We start from the raw sequence: 14,024 nt of genomic DNA on the forward strand, positions 1-14,024 counted from the left end.
ACTTTTATTGGGTGTATTTCCAGAGCAGCAGACCAGAGAGCTGCAAGAGATCAGCGTGCTGTGATCACTGACACAGCCTCGGGACTCCTGGACACCTTCGTCCCCTCCTGCCTCCTTCCCGTGCTTCTCCTGACGAAAGGTTGGCATAGTATCTCCACCATCCGGTGCATCGGGCACAGCCCCTTCTGCACTGCCCTGCATGCCAGTGGCTGTTTGATCAATCTTCACAGACTAGGAACAGAATTGGGTTTCACCTGATAGCTAATAAAACGGCTCCTGAGATGCTGGTAGGCGAAGGAGGGTATATACGGGCTGCAGGAGCAGACAGTGGCCTGGCTGGGGAACACCTACACACAGGAGCGGCCAAGCCCTGGGGCTCTGATCATGACCCTGACTCATTATGAATTTAAAATCCTGTGTAGCAGAGACTGATTTGGTGACATGGCTTTTTCTTTCTCCCTCCACAGCCAGGCTCTCCCAGGCCCCGCAAGTGAGGGGATGGAGTATCATGGGGGTAATGGGGTCCAGTCTCTCCTGAAGGTCCAAGCCATGACATGTGTGGGCCAGGATTTGGCAACGCTGGACGTGGGTGTCCCGAGGGTCCAAGGCATGGTGACCTGGGCTCGAGGGGTGTCTGCTGCTGATCCGGCCATCTCTGCCTGGGCTGTGCCTGGCGATCCACTGGCTTCCTTACTCGAGACCCCACATCTTTTGTCCGACTCATCTTATCTTCCACTTCTGATGAACCTGTGATCACCCATGACCCCCGCTGCACCTGCTGAGGATGGCTTCAGCTTTACCCTCTGCTCCTACTTGATGAATTCTCGAGACCCGGGAGCTGATGGGCCCAGTCCTGCCCTTACTGCACAGGACTCTCTGCACCAGTCTCTTGCAGGCTGCCATATGGATTTCTCTTGGGCCAGCAGTCCACCCTATACCCCTGGCCAACTCAGCTGAGTCCCAGAAGGCAGCCAGCAGGACCTGGGAATGGGACAAGCTCCCCGAGATGGGGCTGTGGCATGCCCAGCAGGGTTTCCATGTCAACCCAAAGATGTGAAGAAAAAAAAAAAAAAAAAAAAAAAGCCTTGCCTAATTTGCAGCTGAAACACAGCCAGTGAGGTTTCGGAAACATCTAGAGAAATCAGAAGGGTGGCCTCCGACCAGCGCGGTGAGACATGACGAGGTCTTGCCTGAAAATGCTTCCACTCCCCGTCACGTCCCCACTCGGTTTCCCCCGGGCAGAAGTTAACTCGGTTCAACCTGCTCCACCAGACGAGGCTTTTATAAAATCACCTGCAGGCCGGATGCTATCTGTCCGCGTGTGACCAAGCGGCTTAGGCGGCCCTGTGTGTTAAGGGGGAGGGGGCGCGCAAAGTGATCCCGAAGCCAACGTTTACAGGGACTCCTTGGAACCAGCGCGACATAAAAAGTAAGAAGCGACGGCACGAATTGAATAACAGGCAGTGCAGTTGTGGTTTGTCTGTGCCTCTGCCTCTGCGCTCCGTCATCCTCCTTCCCTGCCAGAAGTCCCACAGGCGTGGGAGGCGTGGGGACTTTCTATTTGTTCCCTTCCACCTTGCACAGCATGTTCTTCCATCAAGTGATTTATTCTCGTCCTCGAGGCAGGGCTTCACTGCGGGCGTGGCCATGGAGTCGGTGTGCCCGCCACCTGCTCCCTCGTGGGAGAGCGGCCTGGAATGCCCTGGACAGGAGCCAGCTCTCCCAGGTGGAGGTGGGGACAGCAGAGCTCCTGCCCCTGACCGGGGGCCGTGTCCACACGCAGGCTCTCACACACACACACACACACATGCAGGCACAGGTGAGACCCCCCACCCCCACCCCCCAGAACTTTCTATGCAAGACTACAGGTCAGTCGGCACTTTATTCTCCTTTAGGCTCCTTCTGGAACATTCTCATGGCCACCACCTGGTCTGAGGCCCTCAGTACTGGATGTCTAGGGTTTAGATTCTTCCCCTGAAACCTTCTATTCCTGAAATCGTCCTTAGCCATTAGACAAGAGAATAAAAAGAAGGATCAGGAATAGGGACTGACGTGGGCAACGCCTCAAGTCTCCAGCCGGACCCCAGAGCTATCTCCAAATTGGCCCAGCTCACAGCACTGGCCTCCCCTCCCCTCCTCTCCTCTTCCCTCCTCTCCACTCTCTCCTCCCCCCTCCCCTTCCCTCCTCTCTCCTCTCCTCCCCAGTCCTCATGCTGCTCCTCCAGACGTCCTGAGTCACCAGCATCTGAACATTCCTTCCACCTGGAATTTTCCCCTTCTAGGCTTTGTCACCCAAACCTCCCTCCTCTCAACCCAGCTGGGCCCAGGACAGGTATGGAAAGGACAGAAGAGGCTGACCTCAGCTTGCCTGAGTTTTCCTGCAAGTGACGGGAGGGCCTCCAGGAAGGCCATCCAGAAGGTGGGGCAGTGGGCTGGGGGTGGGTGGGACCATAGTCCATGGGAAGTGGGTGTCCACACCAAGAGCAGCCCCCGGGACGCCCACCCCTGCGGTGCCCTGCTGGTTTCCAACTGTCCGGCAGGGCCTGGGCCGGGCCTTCCCTGAGGACGGATTCAGAGTCACCCCCCAACTGGCAAGTAGCCCAGGCCTGAGGTCAGCAGGGAGGGGGCCTGCAGGGCCCAGGACACACGCCTCCTGCGCCCATGCCACAACCAGGTGCCCGTCCAGAGATGGGCCGTGGCCCTGCCCCTCTGACGGGCCTGTGGCCCCATGGACAGGCTGCGTCCTGCACATGTTTGCTTTAAAGAGACAAAGGAGACACGTCAGCAGGGATGGGGGGCCTGAGCACCTTTTGGTTATAATTTGGTCTGACATGTTGCCATCTTTCATTTTCTTTTGGACTCCGGCACCCCCACTGGCCGAGGGGCCCTCTCCCAGGCGGGGGCCAGCTTGGTAACAGCGATCCGTGTTACTTACTCATGCCCGGCTTGTCCCGTCCAGGATGGACAGACGGTAGACATTTCAGAACTTTTGTTTGCGACCTGATCTAAGTTTGGAAGGGGATTTCAGGTTTTAGGCCTTTTTGTTTGTGAGTTTGTTCGTTTGTGTTAGATAATACCAGTCATGGGGCATTCCCGCAAAACACATTTCAGTAGGCCAGTAGGCCGACGTGAATCAACAATTATTTACCAGGTCGTGACTCATTGTCTGACATGGCAGTTCTCCCAGTTGAAAACGAGATATAAGAGGTATATTTTCATATATTAGGGCTGAGTTTGCTTCCCTTAGAGCCTGGAAAGTAACGATAAAGTCTGATTTGGCTACTGATAAAATGCTTACACTTGAAAAGAACACCAGGGGACAGGTGAGGTCACTGAGAAAGCTGCACCCCTGAGGTCCAGCACCTGGCATGGGCAGGAGGCTCGGGAGACCTCCGGGATGGGGCGGCAAACAGACGGGGTGGCAAGGGACTAGGCTGGGGGGAAGGCCACCTCCAAAGGGGTGTCACTATACAGGGAGTTTGGGAAGTGTTAGATCTGTTCTGTCTTGATTACGATGGTGGTTTCCTAACTGTATACATCTGACAAAAATCATAGCCCAGTAGATGATATAAATCATATAACACCATGTTGTGTTATATTATATAATTATTATATTATATATAAATGTGTTTTATATAATGTATAAGTTATACTATATAACACTACATACAAATATATACGTTGTACTATATAATCATTATACTATATGCAATATTCTATTTTAGCATTATAGAATTCTATAAACTACACAATATAAGGGTGCCCGGGAGGCTCAGTCAGTTGAGGGTCCGACTTGGGTTCAGGTCATGATCTTGAGGTTTGTGAGTTTGAGCCCCGTGTCGGACTCTGTGCTGAGAGCTCGGAGCCTGGAGCCTGCTTCGGATTCTGTGTCTCCCTCTCTCTCTCTCTGCCCCTCCCCTGCTGAAGCTGTCTCCCAAAAATGAATAAACATTAAAAAAAATTATAAATTACACAATATAAAGTAGCCACGGGGTTACACTTCACTGAACTGACTCAGAAAGAGAAGACATCCGAGGCAGAGGGTGGGTGCCTTTTCTGAGAGCCCAACACCTCACCCACAGGGCAGCTGGGTTAGCCCTGGATTTGCTTCTGGAAAGCCCCACAACTCCTTGTTCCCTGAGAAGAATAGCAGGAAACTTGCAAGCATCTCCCTGGGTCCTGCCGTTGGGGTTCTGTGACCTCCCGTCCCCACCCTCTGACGGGGACCTTCCCAGTCCTGTGTCCCAGGGGACAAGGTGGCCTCAAGTCTCCCACTGGCCGAGGCGGGGCTGTCCCAAGGCTGTGCCTCCCTCACATCTTGTCCCCCCTCCCAGCCAGGAGTCCCTGCCTCCAATCAGGACGCTGACGGCTACTCATCTCAGGGTCCCGTGGGCAACTCTGAGCCCCCGCTTCCCAAACTCCGTCTCCATTTCGCCCTGCCCTGGGGACTTTTCATGATTTCACAATGAATTTCTCTCAGTGGCTGCACACAGCAGATGTTATGCCCCCAAACAAATGTCCTGGAATTTCCCCCTGAGAACGTGGAGGCCTCTTCCCAGTCGGCGAGCTCTCCAGGGAGGACTGGCTGGGCTTCTGCCTTGAAGGGCTTCTCAGGGGCCAGAAAAACAGGTGAGGGGCGAATTTCAGAAAGAAAAAGAAAAAAATTTTCTGCCACCAGAGAGGAGCCGAAGTTGGTTCACTCAAGGCTCCCAGATTCTCCATAATTTGCTTTCTGGAGACGTGTCCTCTTCAGGATGTGTGTGTGTGTGTGTGTGTGTGTGTGTTCACACAGCTGCTCCCCCACCACACTCCGCTTGCTAAGTCGCTCTCTGATGGATACAGAGACGAAGCCAAGTGAAGATCCTTTTCCTCGCCAGCTTCAGCGCTCTGGTTTCTTGCAACGCGGAGCTGCCTCCTTTTTCGATTTTCTCTGCACGCGAAGTGCGGGAAGGCTGTGCCGCCAGCCGGGCCCCGCTCACGCCGGCATCGGGAAGGGCACGGCTCCCGTGCGTGTCCGTCCTGGGCAAGTATTCAGGGTACTTGCCACGGGGCCTCTGTAGTGCCATCTGAGGGTCCCGGGGAAGCCCTCCTGCCCCACTCCCCCGAAGGAGACAGCAATTCATTCCCAAGGGCTCTTCCCCCGCGGTGCTTTTCTGAAATGCAGACACTCTTGGCAGGGCCACCACGAGTCCCGAGTCCCGTGGGCCCTCGGGCGGGTCACCCACTCCCACGCATCCCCTCTGTCTTCCCCGGGACCGCCCACCCCAGGACCGTACGGAGGGGCCCCTTCTCCAATCTTTCTCTCTGCGCCTAGACTCCTGGAGGGCTGTGCACGTGTCTTGACAGGCGCAGACCCCGTTTGGAGGGGCCCTGATGTGCGTCCGAGCTGGGGGCACGGGCAACCTGCGGGGGGGGTGGGGGGCTGGGGGGTTGGACAGGAAGCTGGAAAAGAGGACGCGCAAAAGAAGAAACGGGTGAGGAAAGCAGACTAATTCCTCTGACTTCATCATTTTTGTGTAGGAAGAGTTTCTAAAATGGCTTACTTTTATAAAAAAAAAAAAAAAAAAAAACCAAACAGATCCCAAAGCCTCTGCTTTTTATAGAACATCAGTCCCCGGTTCCAAATTAGCAACCCTTAATCTTCCACCGGTCTAGCTCTGCAGTGACTATTGAGCTGCTGGGCTAGGACTTACCTCGGTGCTCGGATCGCGCCCTGACGAGCGGGGGGAAGGGGCTGGGGTGTCGGCCGGAGCATGGGAGGGGGGGCCGGGGGCGGCCTTGAGCTGGGGCTGCTGCTCCCCAGCGCCGCCCTGGCGGCCGGGCAGGGAGAAGCGCCCCACCGTGCGACCTTTCCCGGCCTTGGCCCCAGTGTATCGGTTTTGGGGCGGCCTCTGTAACCAAGTGCCACAAACTGGCTGGCTTAAAAGAAGCGAAATATATCCTCTCACAGTCCTGGAGGCCAGAATTCCAAAACCAAGGTGTCAGCAGACTTGATCGTCTCTGGAAGGCCCGAGGCGGAGTCCGTTCCCTGCCTCTCTCCCAGGCTCCAGCGGCTGCGGGCAATCACTGGGGTTCCCTGGCAGCTGTATTACCCCAATCTTTGCACCTGACGTCACATGGCCATCTTCTTTCTTAGAAAGACATCGGTCACCTTGGTTTAGGACTTGGAATGCTCTCATCTCAATTAAATCTGCAAAGGCTATTTGCAAATGTGGTCTCATCCTGAGGGTCCAGGCGGACATGACGGGCAGTGGGTGGGTTGGGACACTGTTCAACCTGGTGCACGGGACAGCAATGCCCACAGCCCCACATAGAAAGGTGGCTGGTTTTCTCTCACTGTATCTGAGAGGTAGGAGCAGCCCTGAGAACATTAACCCTTTAGATCTGAAAGAAGGTAGGTGTCATGAAAACTGAGCCACTTACTGGGAGGTGACAGGGGCCAGGTCCTCCAGCAGCTGAGGTCCCTGCACCCGGGGTGGGGGGGGCCCTCCATGGGCTCTCTCGCCCCGGTTGAGCTTCTACAACCTCCTCCCAAGAGATAATGTTTTCTCCTTCTGGACTTCTCCCACCTTTCAATTAAATCAAATTATTGCATCATCATATGGGCAAATGGTGCAAACCTTGGGCAAATCCTCAAACCTATGCATATTGCCCCAATCCCACCACTCAGCATGCTGGTGAACTTCATTTTAGCCATATATATATTTAAAAATTATTTTTGGGGGGGGCACCTGGGTGGCTCAGTTTGCTAAGCATCTGATTCTTGATTTCGGCTCAGGTCATGTTCTCATGGTTTGTGGGTTCGAGCCCCACGTCAGGCTCTACGCTGACAGTGCAGAGCCTGCTTGGGATTCTCTCTCTCCCTGTCTCTCTGCCTCTCCTCCATTCGTGCATGCATTCTCTCTCTCCCTCTCTCAAAATAAACAAACATTAAACAAAAACAAAACTTATTTTTTGGACCTCAGATGTACAGAATCGGGTTAATCGTCGCCCTAAATCCATCACACGGTGTCACCTGAATATGCATTGCTCTTTCTGTTGGCTTATTTTGTCCTGCGTTTCAAAATATAATAGCATTGATAGGACGACTGATATTTGTCTTTTGTGCTATGCACTGTTGCAAGCGTTTAACACACAGGTGCATTTATTCCCTGCAATAACCCCCACAGCGGTTTGCTGCGTTCAGCTCCACTTCACCTCACCTGGCTTGCGAAGTTGATAGTTCAAGTTCTCAAGAATTTCGTGAGTCAGTTGTTAACCATCTGGAGCTTGAAATTGGCCATTATGGCAGCACAGGTACCTCCCACCTGTCGAAAATGTGTGTTTCGAAAGACCTCACTTCGCTTTTATGAAAGACCTCTGTTAGTACCTGGTGGGGCTGACCGAAAGATACCCAAAGAGGATTTTCACTTTCACGAGGGCAGGGGAAACACAGCAACAGCGGCCAGCACTGCTTTCGCAGCGAGGTGAGCTGGTGTCAGCATGCATCGGAGCCTCGGGGGGTACCACCCAGCTCCTTCCCCAGAACCACACCCAGCGTCTCAGCGCCCAGCCCCCAGAGCTTTGAACTGCTTCCATCCATCTGGACCTTATCTCCAGGTATTTTATGCATCTCTTAGCACTGTGCCCCCAGGGCTTAGAAAAGCCTAAGAGAGGTTATTTCGGAGGTCGGTCTGGGACAGTTCAAAAAATTTTAACATCGGTTAATGGTCATCGCTTCTTTGTTTTGCTTTTCGGCTTATGAACATTTTCATAGGAATGCTCCACGTTTGGATAGCGGGGGCAACCTGGATTCCCAAAATAACACAGCAGTGCCACAAATCTGGGGTGTGCTTTGCATCGGGAGCCCCTTTAACATCACACCACTGCCTAGGGGTTGGCACTCTCGTCATTCCCGCTTTACGATGAAGAAACCGAGGGAGGGAAGGAAGCTACCTGCGCAGGTCACCCAGCTAGCAAATGGCAACCTTGACTTTGAACCCAGGATTTGAACCCAGGAAGTATGCCAGGCTCCTGAGTCTCATGACACCACAGCTGTTGCTTGAACCCTGGTGTTTTTCGTCCATCACAAGCAGCTTTCACAGGCATTAAAAAAACGCTTGAGAACTTACTTTTCTTTTTTTTTTTTTTTTTTTTTTTTTTCAACGTTTATTTATTTTTGGGACAGAGAGAGACAGAGCATGAACGGGGGAGGGGCAGAGAGAGAGGGAGACACAGAATCGGAAACAGGCTCCAGGCTCTGAGCCATCAGCCCCAGAGCCTGACGCGGGGCTCGAACTCATGGACAGCGAGATCGTGACCTGGCTGAAGTCGGATGCTTAACCGACTGCGCCACCCAGGCGCCCCGAGAACTTACTTTTCAATGGCCGCGTGCTGTGCCGTTAATTATCCCCAGGGTGGGCCAACAAGGTGTTCCTAAGTGTTCCCATCCTGTGAAAATTTTGGCTTGACCGGCCTCTTCGCTTCCTCGTGGTGTGGGTCCTGGGGATCTGGGCCAAGGACCACCCTCGTCTACAGGCACCAAGGATCAAGTGGGGATCAGAGACCCAAACTTTCTCCAGGGACAGCAGGAACCCTTCACTGGTCTTTTCTCTAGTGGTGAATTCAGACTCTACTAGGAGACAGACGGATGACAAAACCTCAGACAGATTTACTGTGACATCTCCCACACCACTCAATCCCACACATACCATCGCACATATGTACATATTCACACACACACACACACACACACACAGCACTCATTGTCTCCCACATGCTCACTCACTCACATACATGTGCACACAAATGTACACGAACGCACGTGCTGGCATGCATTCACAAACACTCAGGAACACAGGCACATCCACAGCATTCTCATCTGCCAGCACACTCACCCATGCATCCACACACATATAAACTTACACACATATTTATACACCTACGCATACTCACATATACATACATACACACACATCCACACTCACACGTATGCACACACACATATACATTCATATGCACACTCACCCTCACACATATAGACACATCTACATGTATATACGCACACGTGCACCCACGTATGCACCCCGTTCTGTTGCACGCCTCTCCCCTGCTTCTGGGGACGTGCTGGAAATCTTTCGTGCTCTTGGCTTGTGGACACTTCACCCTAATCCCCATCTTTATCTTCGTGTCTTCATGTGCCCACCTCCCAGTGCAAATTCCGTGACCCAGTTCACCCACCCCCCACCCCCATCTGAAAGACACCAGTCTTACAGGGTTGGGGCCCCGCCCTCATGACCTCATCTCAACTAAGTACATCTGCAACAACACTGTTTCCAAGTAAGGTCACTTTCGGAGGTCGTGGGGCTTAGGATTTCAACAGATGAATGGGGGGGGGGGAGGACACGAAATTCAGCCCATAACTTGGAACAGCCTAATCTTCTTCCCCCGCCCCCCACCCCGTTGCTTCCTCCAGATTATTCGGGTTATTTGGGAGGGTGGCGTGAGAAGACGTAAGTTTAGACGTGCTCAGCCCTTGTCTGCGCACCGACCTTCCCCCAGACACCCTCCCTCAGTTGCAGTAGGACCTCGAGGATTTTTTTCTGGTAGAAATGAAGCTGATTGGAAAGACTGTGGAGGCGCGGTGCCTGGGGGGCTCAGTCGGTTAAGCGTCCCACTCTTGACTCGGCTCAGGTCACGATCTCACGGTTGGTGAGTTCGAGCCCCGCATCGGGCTCTGTGCTGGCAGCGTGGAACCTGCTCGGGATTCTGTCTCTCCCTCTCTCTGCCCCTCCCCAGCGTGTGCGCGCCTTCTCTCTCTCTCAAAAAATAAATAAAAATAAATAAAAAAAAAAAGAGTGTGGGGTCATGGGATATTTATATACAATACCTGAGACACCGACCTTGAGCTATCTTTCCACACAGAAGACAGGAGGAAGGCTGGGTGACTCAATCACATTTCCGCTGTATCCTCGCAAGAAGAGAGGAGAATTCCACAGATGGGCGCCTCGGTCTGTTTCCTACGAACACGGCATTGGTTAAATCATGACAAAAACTTCACATCTATTAATGTCTCTCTCAACAGTTCTTAATTCGCATGCTCTCTAAACATGCCAGAGAGCAGCCCAGCAATTTCCTTAGGCTAATGCATCAGAGGAATTCAGGAGCCTCTAAAGTTACGAATTTTGTACCCGCCTCCCCACTCACTCCAAAGAAACTGGATGCTTCTAAGGTTGGGACTGGGCTCTTCTCTCATAGATCTCTATCAAGAAATTGTGACTCAAGTCTGCTCGTGGCGAGGCATGCCTGCGATCTGCTCTACCGGCTGTGTGTCGTTGAGCAGATTACTCACCCTCTCTGAGACTCGTGTTCAAAATGTATAAAAGAGAGAGCATAAGACCTCCTTGTCAAAGCGGGTGTAGGAACTCAATGAAGGGATGTAGGCGGAGTCTGTGGTACAGCGTGGGCACACAGCAGCACAGGCTAAACACCAGATTCCTTTCATCTCTCCCCTGAGCGAGGGTCTTAACAGCATCCGATCCCCTCCCCCGCCACCCACTAAAGATTATGGCCTCCCAAGCACATGAGTCATTTGCAAATTCAAACTATTAATATACAATTGCTTTAGGGCACTTTATACAAGAAACCAAATTTGTGTTACAACTATTGACTCCAGAATTCTGTCAAGACCAGAATCATCAGGCTCGATGTTCCATCCATGGGTCTTCCCACCCTTCCTGCCGGCCTGCCACACAGCTGTGTTTGCCACGTCTTTTGTTGAATAAAGGGATGGTGTGTTAGGTCAGGCTGTGTCTGCTCCCAGGAACAGAGAGCCTGGCTGCCGTAGCAAATGGTCATGTGGTTCCTGGATGCTGGGAAGCCCAGAAGTCTGAGGTCACGGGTCTTGCTTTCACTGCTGAACAATGCCATCAGGGACCCAGGCTCACCCCCTTCCCTATCAAGTTGCCTTTTCATCCTCAGGCTCATTTCCTCTTGGTTTCAAAAGGGCTGCTGCAGCCCCAGACATCACGTTAACTTCAAGACAGCAAGAAGGAAGACAAGAGGAGGCTGTGGCCATGTCTGGGCCTTTCATCAGGAAAGCTAAACATTTTGGGGCGCTTGGGTGGCTCAGTGGGTTAAGCATCTGACTTCAGCTCAGGTCATGATCTCGTGGTTCGTCAGTTGGAGACCCACGTCAGGCTCTGTGCTGACAGTTCGGAGCCTGGAGCCTGCTTCGGATTCTGTGTCTCCCTCTCTCTCTGCCCCTCCCCCACTCATGCTCTGTCTCTCTCTCTCTCTCAAAAATAAATAAACAGCAAAAAAATTTTTTTAAAAAAGAAAGCTAAACATTTTGCAAGAGCCAGGTGACTTCTGTTTTCATGCAGTGGGCCTCCGGCTGCAAGAAGGATGTATATTGGGGTCGAATGGCGATTCTTTGCCAACAAGGCAGAGGGCAGGGATGGATGTTGCGCACATTGCTACTGGGTCTGTCACAACAACTCGGAATGACCTGGGGGTAGCCACTCAGGAGAGAGGCTGGAGATAGCCTGGTGTGGAGCCTCGGTGGGATATTAGGGACTAAGGCCTAGTCCCGTCCTGGAGGCCCCTGTGACTTTCGTGGAGACCCGAAGGCAAGAAAGTGGGAAACAGTCCACAGACACACAGAATAACTCTTACCTTCTAAAGCCAGGACAACTTTGCAGAACGGGAGGTCTGATACCTGCTGGGGGCACGCTTCCTTGATCATCCTGGCCTATTCAGATTTGTTTTCAGACAGTATTTGTTGTGGCAATAAATGAACACACCCACATTTGCCCATCTCAGTGGAAGTCATCGTGGGCAATCTTTGGAAAAAGTGCTTTTCAGTTTTCCAGCTGTCTTTGCCCAAGACACCTATGAGGTACTCACTAAATTCGGGTTAGGAGTCCCACGTGAAAGCCAGTTTGATTCTTTAAAGGCAGCCCTCGGTTTTCACCTAAAAATGCCTTCTTTATTCAAATTTGATTATTCACCTCGCTTCCCGGACTTAGCTCTGAGTGACTCAGCTTTCTCTGGCGTCAACCCTTAGAGTTTGAAGGTTTTCGATTTTTTTTTTTTTTTTTTTTTTAGTGGGAATATATTCAAAACAACTTGCCACAAGGTTGGAAACCAGTTCAAGCATCACGGACGCTGAAATCTGCATCTCGCTTCTCAAGGTGACTCCTCTTGGGGCTGTGGGGGACCGGGAGGTTGTGAAGGATCAGTTGCATAATCATGATGTGTCCTCTCCTGCCACGGACGAGGCGAGGCGGTGGCGCCCGCCTGAGGCCGGTCACGCTGGGGAGGCCCACCCTCCCCGGGGGGGAGAGGCGTGCAGAGCACCAGGCAGCTCCTGGAGGCGCAGAAGAATTCCCACGGGAGACTGGAAAGAAGCGGGCCTGCCCGGAAAGTCGCAGGGGTGGAATACGACGGGCTCCACCAGTGCACGAGCTGGGCGCCCAGCCCATCTGGCCTCAGGAGCTGCCAGCGCGTGGGGCCCATGACCAGGTGAGGTCACCCGCGATGGCGTCCCCGAGAGGCCACGCCTGCCACTCAGGTGCTGTTTGGGTGAAGGAGGGCACGAGTTTGCTCTGTTATTCCACAGCCTCATTCTAAGACCCTCGGAGCCCCTGGCCCGCGGGTTGGGACCCTGCCGGCGACAATGGTGAGGAGGCCCCGGGTGTGTGTGGGGTGGGGGGGGGGGGGCAGACGTCCGGCCGGGACAGGCAGGTCCAGCTGCCCCAGGCGGGTGAGCAGCGTCAGCCTGTCCCTTATTCTGCCTTTTCCCTCCTCATGGTCAAATCCAGGTACTGAGCGAGCACGCGCCTTGCATGGGTGACATTGGAAAGCACAGCTGGTCCAGGCTGGGAGAGTTAAATTAGAACAATTTTAATTAGGGCCTCATAACTGCCAGCGCTTTTCATTCAGTTATTCATTAACGCTCGTCCCACAAACATTTGTTAAGTACCCGCTGTGTGCCAGCTACTGGCACCATGATGCTTAACCATTTGGGAGCCAAAGTGATTACGAGAGAAATCGCCTGGTTTTTTGGCTGAGCCAGGGAGGCAGTGGCTGGAATCCTCTGCAGGAGAACCATCACGTTATTGTCTTTCACAAAGGCAGATGGTACATGCAGATTTGTGGGCGCGATAGTTTAGCATAAGCAGCACTTTCATCAAAGTAATTTCAAGGTCTTTGTTACAGCAGCCTCCGCACCCCCCGCCCCAAGGTCAGCATTTCACCAGCCTGAGTGCCGTTTGCTTGGGGTCCGACACAGCCATCTGTCAGATGTTCCGGGGAACCTGGCCGCAAGGGAAGCGCTATCTGGGAACCAGGAACAGTGAAGCTGGTCCGTTCCCCAGGAAGAGAGAGACCGAAGGAAAAATTAACCCAGGAACTGAGTCACGCATCCACGTCTATCTGTGTGCGGGGAGTCGGATTCGATCCTTCCGTCTTTGCCAGATCGCAGACAGGGTCGTCTCGGCGCAAGCAGAGGATCTGGAAGTTACTACGCTCTCGGGAACCATGCAGGTGGTCATGCCTGTGCTTCGTCCCGTGACCTCCCCACGCCCCTGTCACCACTGCCAGAGGGACTTCTGATCACTGTCCCCACCGTGGCCTCGCATCAAACTCCCGACTGCTAAACTCCAGCATGCGGTCGCCACGTCTCGGGTGCCCTGCGTCGGCCAAGCCTGGCTCACCTCTCCAGAGGCAGCTCCCATCCTGTCCTGGGGTCACCACCACCCCCCCCCCCAGGCACATACAGTCATACAAATACACACAACACACATGCACACGTATACACGCAAACACATGCGTGTACATGTGCGTGCACACACCACACACACATGCACACACACCAGTAAAACGCCAACCCTCCTGCCCAGGCCAGGGTCCCTTCCTCTCCGACTTCCTCGCCTGGTTCTCTCCTGCTTCGCTTTATTCTTGATTCTACCGGCTGGGTTCGGCTGCGATGTTAGTGGCGTGGGCTTCTCACAGCACGGTGACTTCTCCCAGGCACCCTGCGG

General features: G+C 53.3%; 1 protein-coding gene across 2 annotated transcripts; it reads left to right on the forward strand.

Moving 5' to 3' along the window:
• The first annotated feature begins 11,707 nt into the window (after positions 1-11,707).
• On the forward strand, positions 11,708-13,949 carry LOC123606388. 2 transcript variants are annotated; one of them, XM_045494775.1, is made up of 2 exons: positions 11,708-12,504; positions 13,204-13,949. In XM_045494775.1, the coding sequence occupies exons 1-2, from the start codon at positions 12,232-12,234 to the stop codon at positions 13,594-13,596; spliced, it is 666 nt and encodes a 221-aa protein (XP_045350731.1). In that variant the 5' UTR covers positions 11,708-12,231; the 3' UTR covers positions 13,597-13,949. The 2 variants fall into 2 exon arrangements, with proteins under 2 accessions (XP_045350731.1, XP_045350647.1); XM_045494691.1 differs by having other exon boundaries at positions 11,711-12,504; positions 13,201-13,949.
• The last annotated feature ends 75 nt before the right edge of the window (positions 13,950-14,024 follow it).

The sequence above is a fragment of the Leopardus geoffroyi genome, chromosome A1 (genome assembly GCF_018350155.1).
Source record: "Leopardus geoffroyi isolate Oge1 chromosome A1, O.geoffroyi_Oge1_pat1.0, whole genome shotgun sequence".
Lineage (NCBI taxonomy): Eukaryota > Metazoa > Chordata > Mammalia > Carnivora > Felidae > Leopardus > Leopardus geoffroyi.

Coding starts and splice junctions, on each gene's coding strand:
- LOC123606388 (XM_045494691.1), top strand. CDS start 12,232: ATGATGTGTCCTCTCCTGCCACGGACGAGGCGAGGCGGTGGCGCCCGC. Junction 12,505..13,200: donor CGCGTGGGGCCCATGACCAG/GTGAGGTCACCC, acceptor TCTTTGTTACAG/CAGCCTCCGCACCCCCCGCC.